Here is a 17,963-nt window from a genome sequence, read left to right as displayed (position 1 = left end):
CTCTTATGATTTTTCTTTCCTTTCCCCCCCTGAAAACTGATGACAAAAGGGACTGTGCTGAAGAGAAAATAACTAAAAGCTTCTGCCGTATGATTGGTGTTTGAAGCAGCTGTGCTAATTTTGCAGTGAGCCCCATTACAGGCTTTCCTTGTATAGAAAAGTGTGGGAATCCATTTGTGGCTCAAACAATATCCGCTGCTCCCCCCACCCCCCTCAAATCTCGCAGTCTCTTATTTTTTAAAGGAAAGTAGCACTTAAGCCTTTTAAACACAAAACACCTTGTTGAAAGGTTGCAAGGCTTGATTATAAAAACCCTGGGTGGATGGATAGAAAATTGCTAGACAAGAGTGGAGAGCAAGAGATTGGGCGCGTTGGCAATGAATGGACCCAGAGAAGATGGGTCTGTTTTCTCAACAGAACAGCATGGAGCTCTTCTCCACTGGAGACCTCCAAATTGCTGAGGTGGTGTCGGCCCTTAGCTAATTTGGTCATGAGTGCCTGAGTGCTGCACGATGGGCCCTTTGATTGCTTGTTGTCTCTTTGTCTTCTTGCTTGGTTTCGTTTATTTATTTATATTTACTTACTAAATTTGTATCCTGCCCTTCCTCCCTAAGGAGTCCATTTGACTCTGGATATTATGGAGTCTGTCGAGGTTTATGATTCAGATGTTTATGAGAGTCTATATGCCTTCTCTTTCTCTTTTAGCTTGCCCTTTTAAAAGAAAAACATCCCTTTACTGTTTGTCTGCCTTCTGTGCTGTTGATGATCGCCGCTGAGGGTTATCATTTATTTCGTGCCAGGGGCTGCATAAAACTGAAAATGCATCCGAGGCACTTGTAGATGGATGGACTGAACAAGGATGCACTAGAAGCTGAAGGAAAAGAGAAAAAAGCGAGGCAGGTGTTGGGTTTGTGAGCAAAAGCTGGCTGCATCCATGGGCATGGTAGCTCACTCATGTGGACGGCTACAGTGGGTAACTAGAGGAAGGGCTGTACATAACTCGGTGGCAGAGCATCTGCATTGCATACAGAAGGTCCCAGGGTCAATCCCTGGCATCTCCAGGAACCCTGGAAGCCACTGATAGTCAGTGTAGAAAATACTGAGCTAAATGGACCAGTGGTCTGACCCAGCATTAGGCAGCTACCTTTGTTGCCTTCCAGGCAGGGCAAGGGCTTGTGAGTTTCTCATTTGTCCCACCTGGCCTTCGAGCTTATCATAGCTCTTAACACTGGGCAGGAAGCGGGGAAGAAGACAGCCATTAGATCAGCGCTGTGGAAGCACAACTCAGCGCTCTTGATGGCTGACAGTTGGCTTGTTTTGCTTCGTTTTGGAACCAAGGTATGCCCAAGGCAGGACAGCTTTAAGCTGATGTGGTGGGGCCCAGGAAATTGGAATGGAGCGTGGGGGAAAGCTCCCTGGTGGTTCTTTTTAATTTGTAAGGCTATATATGTTGCCAGTGAAGATCAGCAGGAAAAGCCTTACTCCACCTCTAAAAGCTTGTCCAGCTTCTGTTATGGGTTCAAAACCTTTGCCAGGCACTGTAGGTGACCTCTGGGCTTATCTGTGAAACCTGAAAGCTCCAACTTAACCTTCTAGGGATAATTTTGCTTTGGGTACTGTGACTTCACAGCAAATCTGTGGACATATACAGTGGTGCCTCGCAAGACGAAAATAATCCGTTCCGCGAGTCTCTTCGTCTTGCGTTTTTTTTGTCTTGCGAAGCACGGCTCTTAGCGGCTTAGCGGCTATTAACGGCTTAGCGGCTTTAAGAAAAAGGAAACAAACTCGCAAGACGTTTCGTCTTGCGAAGCAAGCCCATAGGGAAATTCGTCTTGCGGAACGACTCAAAAAACGGAAAACTCTTTCATCTTGCGCGTTTTTCGTCTTGCGAGGCATTCGTCTTGCGAGGTACCACTGTATAAGATTTATATATGTCAATAGCCATGGTAATCAGACCTTGCAAATAAACCTCCAAACTTACTAGCCCATAAAAATGCTTGCTACCCCACTTAGTCACCCAGACCTGTATTATTATTATTATTATTATTATTATTATTATTATCATCATCATCATCATCGCCATCACTACTATTGCTACTTTGTATACTGCCCTTCACCTGAAGATCACAAGGTGGTTCACAATATTGGTAATTTTGCCATCTTAATAAAGATCCAACTATGTGTCTCATTGTTCAGAGGCAATTTATGCTCACTGTGGAAGCTAAATGTATTATCCTATAGTCATGCCACTGTTTACTGTTAGGGGGGTGTTGTTGTTGAGGGGATGAGCACACTTAAGATGGCACAGTGGCACAGTGGTTTCCTGTTGGATGTCAGGACCATTAAGTCTTCTCTCCTGGTTCTTCGCCGGAAAAAATAAAATAATTTCCTTTAGCACTGCTGTGAGAATTGAGGACCAGACGCTCTTAACTTGCTTCCTTCTCCTTCCCCTTTTACCTTTCAGCTGTCAGCAGTTTGCATGAAAATTGAGCATATCTGTCAGAACTGGAAACAATATACTAGATCAAAATGTACATTAGTCTTGCAATGGGAGGCTTATAAAATAGCATGCATCAGAGGCATGGCGGAAAGAGTAGGAGAAAATAATTGGAGTGGGAAATCATGTAGCTTGATGCTGGGACCAGGGAACTGTTGCTTTCATAAAATGGGGGGCTCCAGACTACAATTAACTGTCATTAATTTTGTTGAATAGAAATATGTTCCATTTAGTGTACAATCAGGAGCCAGGCTTGAATGAGTTTAAATTGATGAAATCTAAATTATACTGACAGTCCATTAAACAGCAGCAGCAGTAGCAGCTTTCCCCTTAAAAAGAAAATGGATTCTCTATGAGGCCAGTTTATAAGAAGAATCATTTTTGTGAAATAAGGAGCGCCGTGCAGGCAATTGGTCTGGTATCCTTCAAGGAAAGGCAGCAAATTGGTGGAGCCTTTAAGGAGCAGGAGCAGAGGCCTCTGTGTGTTGTTGTTTACTTGACAAGGAGCCAGCAGTGTTGCTTGAAAATCTGCTTGGCAGGAAACGACTCTAAAAGATCAGACTAGCAATTTGTTTGTTGTCAGCCATGTGGGTGGTGGAGGGGAGGGAAAAGAGGTAAATTTTATACCTCCTTACCTGTCACTCTGGTGACTTCTCTCTCTCCACCCCCCCCCTTCTGAAAATAATACAGATTTCCTCATGTGCATCCCTTTTCATTGTCGCATCCTTCCTTGCCTTATCTCAAATGCCTGCTTTGTAAGGAAAGTGGTGCGCTGTTTAAAATTGTCATTGAAAAGGAAAAGATCTGTCAGTGCTCCTGCTACGTTTGAGTGGCGTAGTCCCTGTCGTTCAGCATTTGGAGTCCTCTCCAAACATGAGGAAGGGGAGGTGTTTGCAAGACATAACAGGGAAAAGCTCTTGGGCCTTGAGCATCTCCCAAGGTGTCTGGGGCTAGAAAAATGATTTGGAGTGGGGGGCCCTCGGACAGAGATGTAGCTGTGTTTACTTTAAGCCAGTGTTTGAAATTCATCCACCCCTCTGGGCTCTCTAGTTGTTGTGGGCCCCCTAGCTTGTAATACTGTGTTTTCAGTTGTTGTGACTTGCCATGGGACCTTGCAGTAAAGGATGGGGAAGAAATCTAATTAGTATTATTATCACCTCGCCATAATACTCCATGGCTCCCTTGCTTGGCCACTGTTTTTGCTGTAAACGTACACGAGTTGTGAGTACAAATGGTTTAAAACTGTTTTTAATGTTGTATTTTACATTGCTGTGACCCACCCTGAGACCTTCTGGTAAAGGGCAGATAATACATATCAGTGCTATTTTTATAGAAAAAGAGGTGCTGGAACTCGACATGAACACCTCCCTTGAATGGCGAGACATACCACCCTTTTCTCAGATGCTTGCTTCCTGTATCCCTTGAGTCTGCTCCTATTCCTTAGCTTCCGTAAGTCCTGAATGTTCTGTTCCATGGGCCCTAAGAGGCAGAGGTTTCTTGAGGCTGAGACTGGTGATGGAGCCTGGAGACTTGAGGGTAGCGTGCTGTGAACTAGTGAGGCTGGAGTCTAGTAGCCTGGGGTTTGGGGGCAGAAGAAGGCATGTTGTGAGATGTTTCCTAACAGTACCTATGTACCTTCCACATAGTGGAATGAGGCAGATAACAGAAGAGGCAGGTGTCAAGTCACACGTCTTGGTGCATTTCTAGGCATTACCAGGGAGGGAGGGGGAGATGTGGGGCTACTTTTCGTGTCCTTTCTCCCATTGCACCCAGCTCCAGCCTTGGTGTGCTCTTCTCTCCTCACCCCTGTTGGAGCAGGCAGGCAAAGGTTTGAAAAGTGCCTGTTACAAGGGCAGGTGTGTTTAGGGAATGAGCTTCTCTGAAGAAATTAAAAGAGGGTCTTTAAAAAATGATATCAATGGAATGTGGCACTTTAATAATAAAAAGGCACTGTTAATAACTTGCCAAGAGTGGATGCTTTCATTATTGCTTTTACCACAGCTACAGATGAAGTTAATTGTCTTGGACTGCTCACAGATCTTGATAAATAGAATTTTGCTGGCCTCCGTGCAGCTTAAAGCACAGCAGTGAGAAGGCGCACTTAAATGTCTCTCTCTCTGGCAGTGTGTACATTTGTGAAGAGATCTTTTGTTGTTTGCTTAATAATAAAAGGACGTGTACATGGAGATCTCTGATTATTTCCAGAACATCCCTAAGATCTGCTTGTTCTAGCCTTTCAGTAGAAAATGGCACAAATGGGATATATCATCATAAGTGCAAATGTTATGCAGATTGTTAATTGTGTACCAATAAAATGCGAGAGCTCTGATGTAGCCCTTCAGTGCTGAGCCAGTTGCTGCAGTCTGTTTTGGAGGAAAGTGCAGCAGGAGAGCAGAGAGCTGTGAAAGACCCCCAGGAGGAAAGTGCAGGGCCAAGAAATGTGTGGCTGTCAGCTGAAGATGCTTTTAGTTAGGCTTTGAGCGCTGAGTTGGCAGCAGGGGGGTTATAGATGGTCCATGTTGGTGGCTTTCAAGGAACATTTTTCCCCCCAGGAAGAAAGTGCACCATTGAGAGCCCGAGGCGTTGATCTGTTTGGATGATGCAAGCTTGGACTATTATAGTACTAAAACCCAAGAGGCTCATAATTGGATTGTGTTTAGAGGGTGTGTGTGTGTGTGTGTGTGTGTGTGTAAGTAAGTAAATTGGATTGCATTTACACTGTGTGTGTTTGTGTACATGCACACATACAGGCTTTGAAAGTTTCTCTCTGTCTTCTTTTAAACAGTGTTTTGATGTTTTTTATTGAGAATGCTGATATTTTTGTAAGCTGCTTAGAGATTTTAGTACGATCATATGGTATTAAAATTTTGTTAAATAAAAAATTTAAATTGTCAAAGGGCTGTGGATCTCCTTGCTGTCTTTCTCATTTTTTAAAAAAGTGCCATTGTCTTGAATATTTGCCATCAACTTGAAAGGCAGGACAAACCAGTGCTGTTGAAAGGCTTTAAACCCAACAGGTGAGTAAGGGAAGGCGTGCCACATAACAAAATCTACTTTTAAAGCGTCCTTGCATGGCTTTAAAAGAGGACTAGACAAATTCCTGGAGGATGATCTGTCAGTGGCTACTAGCCACAATGGCTGCATTCTACCTCCACTGTCAGAGTCAGAATGCCTCTGAATACCCCTTGCTGGAAACCAAAGGAAGGGAGAAGGCTCTTGTGCTCAGGTCCTGATTGCCAATTTCCTACAGGAATCTGGTTGGCCATGGTGAGAACAGGATGCTGGACTGGGTGGGCCACTGGCTTGATCCAGCAGGCTTTTCTTTTTTGTGTTCTTAACTGCTGGATCATAGTTATGTCTGAGGACATGTGGTCAGTCAGGTATCTACCCACTGGAATGTAGGTCAGTGGTGTGCATTTCAGGATCAGCCCTGTGTTGTTCCCTGTAGAGCAGGGATGGAGAACTTGCAGGACCACCACCCCCCCCAGATGCTGCTAGACTCTAACGCCCATTAGCCCCGGCCAGCATGGCCAATGGATAGGTGTTTTAGTCCAGTTGCATCTGGAGGACCACCAGTTCCCCATCCCTGCTTCAGAGTACAGTACACAATATAAGTAGTATTTTTAATATATATATAGGCATGGCAAGTCCATTGCCTTCCTCTATCACACAGGTCTGTGTACCTTCACTGTTTCACAGTCCACACGCACATCCTCCTCCCCAGCCTGGCCAGTGCAGAAAGCCAATAAATTTCCAAAAACTAATTTGTGCAAACAACCTTGCAGCTTTCTGGATATTTGAGTTTTGAAGCTTTTATATTTGTGTCTCCATCGTACTCTTTATTGCCGCTGTGGTTGATGGCAGATGGACTTGGCATAGTTACTGGATTGGGGATAGCTGCATAATGGGTTGGGGTGCCGCTGCAGGTGCATCTGCTTCACACAATCGGCAGATAATTGGTAAGGGGGCAGTTTTTGCAGAGAACAGTTGCTTTGATGGCTTAGGGAAGCCACAGAAAGGATGTCTATAATAGGATAAATCTTCTAATACTTGAACTGCGGTGGGGTAATGTACAGTTTCCCCTTGGAGATAGGTTTCTTTCTGTTCTTTGGAAGCTGCAGAAATTGTCCCTATAATCCAGGTGTCTTAAAGCAAGTGACAGACAGATCCAGGAGCATTGTGGCCCATTCATTGCCAGCAGTGTTTAAATGAGCTCACAGTTCCCCAGTGCTGAGCAAGTGGTGTGTTTGCTCATGGGCTGCCCTGTACTGTGTCTCCATCAGCCTTTTTGAGGAAACTAACAGATTTTCTTCCCATCTCTGCTCCCAGGGAGCCTTTAAAAAGGCAGAGGTAGCTAAAATGGTGCACTCCATATGTATTGGGCTTCCAACACATGTCCAGCACAGCCAACAGGCACACATGTTGCAATGTAATAACATATGGAGGGAACTACGTTGCCTGCCTCCTGATTTAGGGTACCAGACAGCTTTCCAGTTCAACATTTGCTGTAAAATCCACTTTGCTTTGTGGTGCTTGGGTAGAGAAATATACAGCACTGGTGATGACAGGACGTGGAGTGCTTCAGGACCTTGAACTAGGCTGCCATTTTCATTGGGTTCCCCAGTGCATCCATCAGAACAGAACTGGCATTGAGGTTGGCAGTACTGAGCAACAGTCAAGGTTGCCCAATACTCTGCCCATGTGTGTCTCTTAAGCCAGATGTAGACAGCAGCCTGTGTCTCCTCTTCCATAATCCGGAAATACGAAACACGATGTGATGTTGTCATAATATGAAATTCCATGCTACACAAGAGGCAGTGGATGAAATTGAGTAGACAGTGCAATGATGCATCCTTGCATTGCTAGATGTTACGGTAGAGCTTCTCTCAGGCAGGCATTGGCTAAGCCAACAGGGGAGGAGCAGAGGAGACGTACTGAAATTAATGAACCTAAGTTAGTCATGTCCATTAACTTCAATGGATCTGCTCTGAGGAGGGCTAACATTGGATGGAACCCAGAGTTAGGAACACGCTGCCCACAATTTTTATCTTGGCCATTTAAGGCCAGCCAGAATATTGACACGGAGCTACTGATTTTGGCAAAAACCCAGCTTCTGCTCTAACGCGTCATCCCAAACTAAAAAATAAGTGTTAAATTGCTGCACAAGGGTGCCAAAATGTTGTAGACACGTTTTACACTTTATGTTGGCCCAAGATCCCCACACCTAAACACCCTGTTTCCTGCATTGGCTTTTAAGGAATCTCAGTGAGAAGAGAAGTAGCTTCTGACCCTGGATGGGACTTGAATTCCTGTTCACTCTGGAGATGGGGCTTTGTAATGGAAATGTCGACACACACAGATCGGGGAGTAATAATTTTCTTCTCACTTTATCTCACAAATGAGCTGAAAAGCCTGAGCAGGATAGGGCACTCGCTCCTTCCTCCTTGTCAGTGGGAGAGGAGCTTGACTGGTGACAATCAAATTATGGATTTGGACCGCTCCACAGAATCTAATCCTCTCTGCATCTCCTGACTTCTCTTTCTTCCTCTGCAAATAAGCAATAGGATTCATAGCTTGTGAATAATAATAAGACAACCACCGCAACCTACCCCACCGTTGTGTCAAACAAATGCGCCCCCCTTAAATGCCACTGCAAGATTAACAGTGCACATCGTGGTGGAAAGGGGCCATGCATGATAAAGTGGCCTGCGTTGCAAATAATAGTTTTCTGCATGTAGGAATTAGGCATATGCATTGTTTTTTAAAAAACAAACAAACGGGCGTTGGCTCTTTGAAGTTGTTGCTACACTATAAACACTCAGTAGGAAACTGATGCCCGTGAATGCAGCAGCTAGTCATTGGGTTTGGGATAGGACTTAACTTAGGGGTCCTAGTTTAGTTGCTTCTTTTTAGTGAAAAATGCCATCAGTCTGATGAGCATCAAGATTAGCCTCTCTTCCAATGCACAGCATTGGAAGGATTGTATCCTACTCAGAGCAGACCCACTAAAATGAATGGGCCTCAATTCATTGACTTCAATGGGTCTGCTCCCGGTGGAAGACATTTGTGAGGCATCAACAGCTTTGGAGGAAGGGGAAAGCAATCTATACTCCAGGCTTCTTTTTTATGCTTTGCAACTGAATCACCTAAAATATTATATCATCATTATTACCTTTAAGTATTTATTTTTATGTATATTTAGTTACTTGCCGTAGATAAGTGGCTATTTTAAAACGCCGCTATAACTAGAACAACTTTGCTTCTGATTCACATTGTCTTTCAAGGTATCTTTGTCCATTTATCTGTGGCTCAGAGTGAGAGTGATCCAGAGACACTTGAACCAAATCTGATACTCGTTTTCAACAAACCGCATTCCTCTTCTCCCTCGCCCCCATTTCTCCTCTTCATTTTGTCGGAAGAATGGGTTGGGAAGAACTCTTAAATGTTCTGGATGACTAACAATTCCGGGCTAGTATATAGGAACCTGAATTTTTATGCAGCTCTTTGCAGTGCAGGATCCTAAAATCTGGTGGGAGCTCTCCACCTCCACCCACTCCCACCTCCGAAAAGGCCTACAAATGTTGAATTAATTTATTTTTGTTTTAATACCAATCCAACGTGAGAAGAACAACCGGAAACCGGGGGCATTGCCTACATAGCCGTTGAGGGCTTTGCGACTTCAAGTGGTGATGTGCCAAGGGACCCTTGCTACTTCAAGCCTCCCTCTGTTGGGGATTCTTCACTGGCAGATTGTAGGTAGCTGAAGTGATTAGCTTCTGGCATCTGGTGTTTTACAAGAGCCTTTTTTAAAAATAAAAAAGCAACTGTAGTGAAAGCTTTCCTGGCAGTGGAAAAGATTCTGTTGCAGAATTGACACCTGACATTGTTTTCCAGTGGCATTGTTTCCTAGTTGCTTCGCTTTAAAACTTCTGTGTCTGCGTATTTTAAATGATTATGGAAATTCTAGTTTTTACATATTACTGAACCAAAAAGGAAGTAGCAAAGGTAGGTATTGATGGTCAGGTAAATTCTGTAAGGAAGAGTTCTCTAATTTTCTGAAGAAGTTCTTATTTTTCCTGTTCTTTTAAATTTCTGCTGTGTTTGCATTTTTTGCATGTTGACAGTGCTTTGGTTCTTCCTGTGAATTTATCTTTCAACTTTACCCTCTCCCCCAACAAAAAAAATGCATGGGGGAGGGAACCACAAACACAAACCCTCTTGAAAGATCTTAAACTTCTCTGAGAAACCACAAACAGCTTTGTAGAACCTCATGATATCTGAGTTCATCTCTTTGTGCTTTAGTGGGCTGAGTCACGAATTTGCAGCTAGCTCTACCAGAATGCATCTGGTGAGTGCAGGTTTGTCAAGCTGACTTGACGTGCCAGGAATCTGCTTCCTGATGATGAAGTGCCAGCGAGGTGGAAGTCCAAGGTGTATAGTTCAAACACAGGCTACAGCTTGATGCTTGAAAGGAGGCTTTGGTTTAAAAGCAGCAAAGGAGAAACCTCCTGTTCACCCTTCTTCCCCTCCTCTTCTTTTTTCTTTTCTTTTTGCACTGCCAAGTGAGACATTCTGAACCACAGCTTCAGCTATGTTATGATTTTTCACATGTTGGGTCCAGCTGGATGGATGTGACATTTTGATTGCCTGCCTGCCATTCTCTCATCCCAGGTTGTTGGCAAGCGAATATCAGGTACCTTATACTGTCTGCCACTGCAGCTGATCGCCAGGACTGGGATATACCAGTCAAGATCAGCATTGGTGCGGCTGGCTGGAGGGCAATACTGCAACTTCTAGTGCAGCGCTTATCAGGTGACACAATAGGGCCAATAGGATTCCTCTTGACCCTATAAATTTTCAGGCTTTGGCCAGGCTCCTCAATGTGAGCATCTTGTTCTTTTGAGTGAAGACAAAGCCGCTTTTTGGATTGTCCCCACCGGCTTACTTGCCTGCTGCGTGCTTTGCTTCCAGATCACCACCCCTGACCTCCTTCAGTGTTGGTTGGCCACCGATGCTGAACTAGATGGTCTGTTCCAGCATGGCTATTGTGTTCTTATACTAGTTTCTCCCGAATTGTGTTTCAACTTAAGGGACAAATAAGTGTTAGAGGCAGTTGGACCACCTTTTCCAACCATGCTGTGAACACAGTATTTGTCTACCATAGGGGATGGGTCAAAGCTTAGTGGGAGAGCAACTGCCTTGCATGTAGAAGGTTCCAGGTCCAACCCTCAGCATATCCAGGTAGGGCAGAGAGAGACTCCTCCCCCAAAACCTAGAGAGCTGCTGCCAGTCAGTTTAGACAGTACTAGGGTAGATGGACCAAAGGTCTGACTTTATGTAAGGCAGCTTTCTATGTTCCACCTGCGTGGCTGAATTAGGTGCAGTATATGGGGTGGCCCCTGTCCTGGCCTCTTTGTTAGTGATGGTGTAAACTGAAATCCTGTATCTAATCATTGACATGAGGTGTGCTTCTCTTCCCCCTTCTCACTGGCAGCATAAAACCCCATCACTCCTATCACAAAAGAACCAGAGGCTTAAATTCTGTCAAATCCCATCTTTGATAATACTCTCAGCTTATCTAAATTCATCCTTCAATGTCAGTTTGTTTTTAAGCATTCCACCCTGTTGAATTATTTTGTGGTATCACACTTAAGCAGTTGCAGGAATTTTATCCCTTGAGGTGGTTGGGCCTGCCTCTCTCTCTCTCTCTCTCTCTCTCTCTCTCTCTCTCTCTCTCTCTTCCTCTCCAGTGATCGAAGAAATTAATTCCTCAGCATACGGCCTCAATTTCAGCTTGTGGTATATAATCTTTCAGGATGAAAGAAATATTTCCATAAACGTAAGAGACTTTATAGTGAAGATAATGCACTCTTAGAATTGCTGGCTGTAAAGAGATGTAGAAGGAGAGCTATTGCTCGACTCTGTCTCCTTTCCTCCTCTTTTCCCCTCCCACTTCTTCAACAATTAGGTATTAAAGCAATGGGGAGAGAGAGGGAGAGAGAGCATACAATATATTCTGCATGTGGATTATTCACAGATATGCCTCTTGGCAGAACAGCATGTACGCTTCCAGAAAGTGAGCAAGAGAGAAAAGGAAGAGGCACGTCGTCGTGTCCAAACGGTGTCTCAGGAGCCATCTGCAGCTCCTGGGCAAGAAAAGGAACAAAACTAAACAAGGAAAGAAGAGACACTCTTGATTCCCTCACTTGATAGTCCCCACCCCCTTTCTCTTTTCCCATCCCCCCTCAATTCTATGTAGTGGGGTTAAATGAGTTGATCGGAGACAGAGGTTGGGGGGAACCGCTGTGAATTTCAGCTAGAGCTGGTAGATCAATTACCTATTGAAACCCTTTAGAATGCCAAGTGAGCCGTGTTTGGCTAGTGAATCTGGGTTAGAGAGTAGGCTTTACCTATTATAATTACACAGATATGAAGAAGAAGAAGAGTTTGGATTTGATATCCCGCTTTATCACTACCCTAAGGAGTCTCAAAGCGGGTAACAATCTCCTTTTCCTTTCCTCCCCTGTGAGGTGAGTGAGGCTGAGAGACTTCAGAGAAGTGTGACTAGCCCAAGGTCACCCAGCAGCTGCGTGTGGAGGAGCGGGGAATCAAACCCAGTTCACCAGATTACGAGTCCACTGCTCTTAACCACTACACCACACTGGCTCCTTTTGCCTTTCAGTAAGAAAATAATAAAGTTGTTTATTGCCATAGATGCATAACTCTGATAGAAAAGGTTTCTAGTTCTAGTCTTTAACTAGTCCAGAGGAGAACAAGCTAGTCATGTTGGCTCATTTCTTATCTCAGAGGATATTTAGATGGTGACCTCTCGTCTTGAGGTATGAGAGGGAAGTGTGTGGTAGAGGAAGTAATAAACAGGATGCAACCTAAGACTAAAGGACAAGGAGATAGAGGGGGCAGCTGAAGAGGTTAATGATACAGCTGGAGGTCCCTCAATCTTTCTGTTTTAACCCATGCAAACCCCTATTCTGCACCCAAACTTCTAGTGGGAAGGGAGTATGTGTCTGGGACTCTGGCTAAAAAATGGACCCAAGCAGTGGGGTTTTTTCTCCAGGGGGTATTCAAGGGTACGCAGTACCAGCACCTCCTTTTTGTTGTGGCATTTATGGTAACAACTTCATGGTGAGTACCAGCACCTATTTTTCCAGGAAAAAAAACACTGGTCCCTTGGGGCAAGCAGGGCAGCCTAGGAGTTTGGAAGGAACCTACCTGACCATCCCTCTCAGCAATGAGGTTTCCAGACTGAGGAAAGGCAGGAACTTTTCTGGGTCTTTATATTGGGACAGTGGCATGTTATTAGTGCTCTGGTGTCACCAGACTCCCATCCCACCCTGACCAGGGGATACTGGGTTTGTTGTGCGGTGGTACAGGTTTTCAAGGAAAGAAAGAAACCTGAATCAGAAAATTTCCCGGTGTCTTAAATCGACTTGGGATCTGATTTTTAAGATTTTAATTGCATCTTTAAACACTGTCAGATTTGACTGGTATTGTAACCATTATTTCTGCTACTAATTAATGTTATGAAACGAGACATTTTTAGAAATGGAAACTTTCTCCTGCAGAGAATTATAATGGCAGAATTTCTTCTTCTTCTTCTTCTTCTTCTTCTTCTTCTTCTTCTTCTTCTTTAAAAAAACCCTCAACAACTGCAGTTCCCATCTCAGTTTTGGATTAGAAATGTCTCTGCCTGTTGACAAGTAGAGTTGTTTCTTCTTGCTTGAGAAGCCCTGCAGCTTTTAGTCTGAACGGACTTTCTCGATTCCCCGCTCCTCCACATGCAGCTGCTGGGTGACCTTGGGCCAGTCACACTTCTCTGAAGTCTCTCAGCCCCACTCACCTCACAGAGCGTTTGTTGTGGGGAAGGAAGGGAAAGGAGAATGTTAGCCGCTTTGAGACTCCTTAAAGGGAGTGAAAGGCGGGATATCAAATCCAAACTCTTCTTCTTCTTCTTCTTCTTCTCAAAGAGCCCTGTATTTGAGGAAGTTCCATCTGGGGAACTTGAGTCACCATGGATCATACACACAGACACACTGGATGCTACATTATGTGCAAATCAGCCAGAACGGGAAAACATTTGATGCCTATCTGCAAAAGATTGGGGAGTGTTTTATAGACACTCTAAAGAGGATTTCCTGTTTTCTGACATCCAGTCTGCCAGTGTTAGCTATCTTGAAGCCAATGCAGGTGCTGATTTTGTACAGTCCCCCCCCCTTTTTTACTGTGGCTTCTTGATAAATGGGGCACATTTTATGCTATAATAACATATGACAAATATAACCACTTGGGCACCAGAGTTTTAAAAAAATTGTTGTTGTTGCATTTACAGTGGTACCTTGGGTTACATACGCTTCAGGTTACACACTCTGGTAATCCAGAAATAGTGCTTCAGGTTAAGAACTTTGTTTCAGGATAAGAACAGGCGGTGCGGCAGCAGCAGGAGGCCCCATTAGCTAAGGTTAAGGTTAAGAAGAGTTTCAGGTTAAGTACAGACCTCCGGAACGAATTAAGCACTTAACCCGAGGTACCACTGTATATCCCGCATTTTCCTCCAAGGAGCTTAAGATGGTATGCATGGTTCTTCCCCTCCTCATTCCTCACAACAATCTTGTCAGGTAAGTTAAGCTCAGAGGCAGTGACTGGCTCAAAATCAAAATTCATGGTCAAGTGGGGATTTGAACCCGGGTCTCCCAGGTTCGACATTGTAACCTCTATAACACAGTGGCTCTTACTAGCTTACCTCCTTATATCTTCCAATATAAATTGTTTCATAAAAGCAAAAAAGCAAAAACCCATTCTCATCTAATGAAAGAACATGAGTTTTCCTGTCCTCTTATCAAGAGGCAGTGGCAATTAAATCTGTAGTGAAAAATATAGAATTAGGGTGTTTTAGGATATGTTGGTTGTCCAATTTTACAGTAGAGGCTACTTTGAAAGGTCATACAGCATATAAATAACTTGTGCTTGTCATAGGGTAAGTGATTTCACGATTAGGCGCAAAACCAGGTTAGCACTGTTGGATTTTTAATGACTATTTAGCTGCAAGAAGTTTGACTTTGTTTCCTGTCTTGATTGACATAACTGTGTTAGGTTGTGACCTGGTCATTGTGCCAGTTTAATTATGGGGATCACTCTGGCAGTACTTGTTTATGTGACACAGTTCCCCAGAGAATTGATCCTTAAAACAATATAAATTGTCACAAAAGCCATATGTGGCTCAGGACTCCAGTACCTTAAGGACTGCTTCTTCCCACATGAACCAGCCCAGACCGTACGTTTGTCATGAGGTTCTTCTCCATGTGCCCCCTTAGCAGACAGTGCTGAGAATGGCAGCACGAGAGTGTTCTCAGTGGTGGCTTCCCGCTTATAGAATTCTCTCCCTAGAGAAGCACGCCTAGCCCCATTTTTAGGTGCCAGGCAGAAACATTTTTATTCACCTATTCATTCATTTATTTTCTTTGCATTAGATCAAATTTTATAGTACTTTTCATTGTGAATTGTTCATTTGATAGAAAAGGTTGTGTGGTTTCTCTGCATTTTTGTCAGGCTAGAGGAACTAGCTGCCATAAATTTAAGATTAACTTACTTCTTTTTTTTTTTTCTTTTTTAAAGATTGCGTGTATATTGAGAGTCGGCGACCAAACACTCCATACTTCATCTGTAGCATTCAAGACTTCAAACTGGTAAGCAACAGCAATTTTTAAAAGCATAATATTGGGAACTTTTCAAAGACTACTTTTTATCGCAACCAAAACCTTCCTGGCAATTGCTACTCTCCACAGTCATGATTCTTGTTTACCTATCTCTCGTTCTTTGACAGTCTTTATTTTTGCATTGTGAGGTTGAACATGCTACTGGGTGCCACTTTATGTAATTACTACGGTTACTACAATGTTATATTCTAGTGCACTTCTGGTAATTTCTCACAAGCTATAAATGTGTGGCACCTATGGATGATAAGGAAGAAATGCCTTACTTTTATGACCTGCACAGAGTATGTGCCTCTTTCTTGCATGTTTACCATTGTGGGCTTAGGTATGAACATAGGAAGCTATTTCATACCAGGCCAGACTTTGTCCATGCATCCTAGCCTCCATATGCAGCTGTAGGTTAAGATCTTCAGCAAAGACTCACTAGGCAAGAACCTTTGGCTCCCCAGATGTTGTTGAACTACAACTCCCACCATCCCTGGCCATTGGCCATGCTTGTTGAGGCTGATGGGAATTGTAGTTCAGCTGTATCTGGAGGGCCGCAGATTGTCTTCACCAGAGGGCTTTCTGTGGATACTCCTGCCATCTGAGATGGGGTGGATGGCAAGTTGGGAAGAGGGCCTTCACATTGGTGGTGGCCAAACTGTGGAAAGTTACCCTGGAGAGCTTGGCATCTACCTTACGGGGAGTTGGGGGACCTTTTTTTATTTTCCCAACCACTTTTGGTATAATTTTAACCTTTTCTTATTGTGCTTACGTTGACCTTTGATACCTTGCTGACTCTTTTAAGTCGGTTACACTGTCCTCTGTTGTCTTTTATTTGTATTTTTTATGTAACCAACCTTGGGAACATAGCTCAGTGGTAGAGCACCCGCTCCGCGTGTAGGTGATCCCAGATTGAATCTCCAGCATCTGCAGGTAGGGCTGGGAGAGCCTCCCTTTTTTGAAATGCTGGCGAGTCTCTGCCAGTCAGTGTGGACAATACTGGGTCTTGGGCAGAGATGTGTCTTTGTCACCTGCTGCAAAGCTTATCTGCAGGCACACCACATGAGCTGTAGCCAAGGATTGCTCTATGGCATACCACTCCGGGGGAGATAAACCATAAGTCCAGGTTCTGATGCACCATATTTTTCGCTCTATAAGATGCACCAGACCACAAGACGCACCTAGTTTTTGGAGGAGGAAAACAAGAAAAAAAATATTCTGAATCTCAGAAGCCAGAACAGCAAAAGGGATCGCTGCGCAGTGAAAGCAGCAATCCCTCTTGCTGTTCTGGCATCTGGGATAGCTGCGCAGCCTGCATTCGCTCCATAAGACACACACACATTTCCCCTTACTTTTTAGGAGGGAAAAAGTGAGTCTTATAGAGCAAAAAATACGGTAATTGTAAAGCCGCCATCTTCTCTCCAGGTGCCTGCTTGGTTGCTCATTCTTGCCAAGCCATGGTTTGGCTTAGCATTCTGTGCCAGCTGAGCCTAAGTGTGCTTAGGTGTATTGAGCGCAGGATCCATGTGAACATGATGCCCAGTGGGTCTGCCATTCTTTGCCACCTACATCTGCTGACCACACATGATTTAAGACAGCAGCATTATGTAGGAACTTCCTACCAGCTTGCTTCTGAGGTCAGAAAGAGATCTGTTTTTCAAAAACTTAAATAAAATACACATATTTGGGTGGCCTGTTGCTCAGCTCTGTAAACCACCATCTGTTCCTCTCCCCAAATCTATCTTTTTTCTTTCTCCCTGCCTTCCCCCTTTTCTCTCACCCCCTTCTTCCCCTGCTGCTTCTGGTTAACGTTGTAAAGCTGCGGTGTTAGAGAATGTGCTTCCTTTCCCTGGTTACTTTGACAGTCTGTTTCAATATTTATGTGTCTGCTATTTTTACCCCCCGGAGATCTCAATTATGTACAGTTTCTCCCCTTACAGGTAATTTTTCACATCCTTCTGATTTTTGGAGCCAGTCCAGCTTCCTTAAAAAAAAAAAAAAAGCCTTTTTTGATGCCACTCCCCCCCTTTCAATCCCTGCTCTCTAGCAAATTCAATAATACCCTGACATGAACAATACTAGGTGTTTTTTAAAAAAGTGATGGCTTTTAAAGCTACGAGACGTTTTAAGCCCCATTTATGCAATTTTGCACATTAGCAGGTGCTTTGGTGTTCAGGAGGAATTGCTCCTGCAAAAAAATAATGTTGGATTACAGTGCGAGTTGCCATTCTGGGCAGGAGTACCTGCTGAGCAACAGTAATTGCTTAGGGTATTAACAGCAATGAAAGCTGAAGCTTCTGTTGTCAGTATTGGTCTGCTACAACACATTAAAGCTGTCTGCAAAACAGCGTGGGAAGCGGAGCACAATATGTTTTAGTACCTTTATGTATATCTTCTTTTTTAAAAAAAACAACAACACACACACACGCACTGCACAATTTGACAACCTCCTTGTGTTTCTTAAATCTCTTGCTTTCAGATTTTGCATTTAGCTTAGGGTGGCAGTGATGTATAACTCTTAACCATGATGCTGACTTTTCTTTTATGGAATAGCTATATTTACAGCCTGCATGCTTCTCTCTCTCTCTCTCTCTCTCTCTCTCTCTCTCTCTCCCTCTCCCTCTCCCTCTCCCTCTCCCTCCCTCTCCCTCTCTCTCAAAAATGAAATAAAATGTATTTCATTTTACAACATATAATAAGCAGCAACTGTTAGAAACATCTTGACTGTTTTTGCATTATTCACCCATAAGAGC

At 43.8% G+C, this 17,963-nt stretch overlaps 1 protein-coding gene across 18 annotated transcripts in view; it reads left to right on the top strand.

Annotated features, from left to right (window-relative positions):
• The window catches only part of RERE (arginine-glutamic acid dipeptide repeats), a 334,725-nt gene that overhangs the window by 124,994 nt on the left and 191,768 nt on the right, over nt 1-17,963 (top strand). For 12 of the 18 annotated variants that reach the window (XM_081015978.1, XM_081015983.1, XM_081015982.1 and 9 more), the window contains 2 exons: nt 15,128-15,198; nt 16,081-16,143. In XM_081015978.1, the coding sequence (XP_080872104.1) occupies nt 15,128-15,198; nt 16,081-16,143 (134 nt within the window). The remainder of the gene's footprint in view (nt 1-15,127; nt 15,199-16,080; nt 16,144-17,963) is intronic. The other 6 variants (XM_081015980.1, XM_081015979.1, XM_081015986.1 and 3 more) reach the window with 1 other exon arrangement.

Source organism: Podarcis pityusensis, assembly GCF_964106645.2.
Source record: "Podarcis pityusensis genome assembly, chromosome: 8".
Taxonomy (NCBI): domain Eukaryota; kingdom Metazoa; phylum Chordata; class Lepidosauria; order Squamata; family Lacertidae; genus Podarcis; species Podarcis pityusensis.
This window is presented reverse-complemented; position numbering and strand designations above follow the sequence as displayed.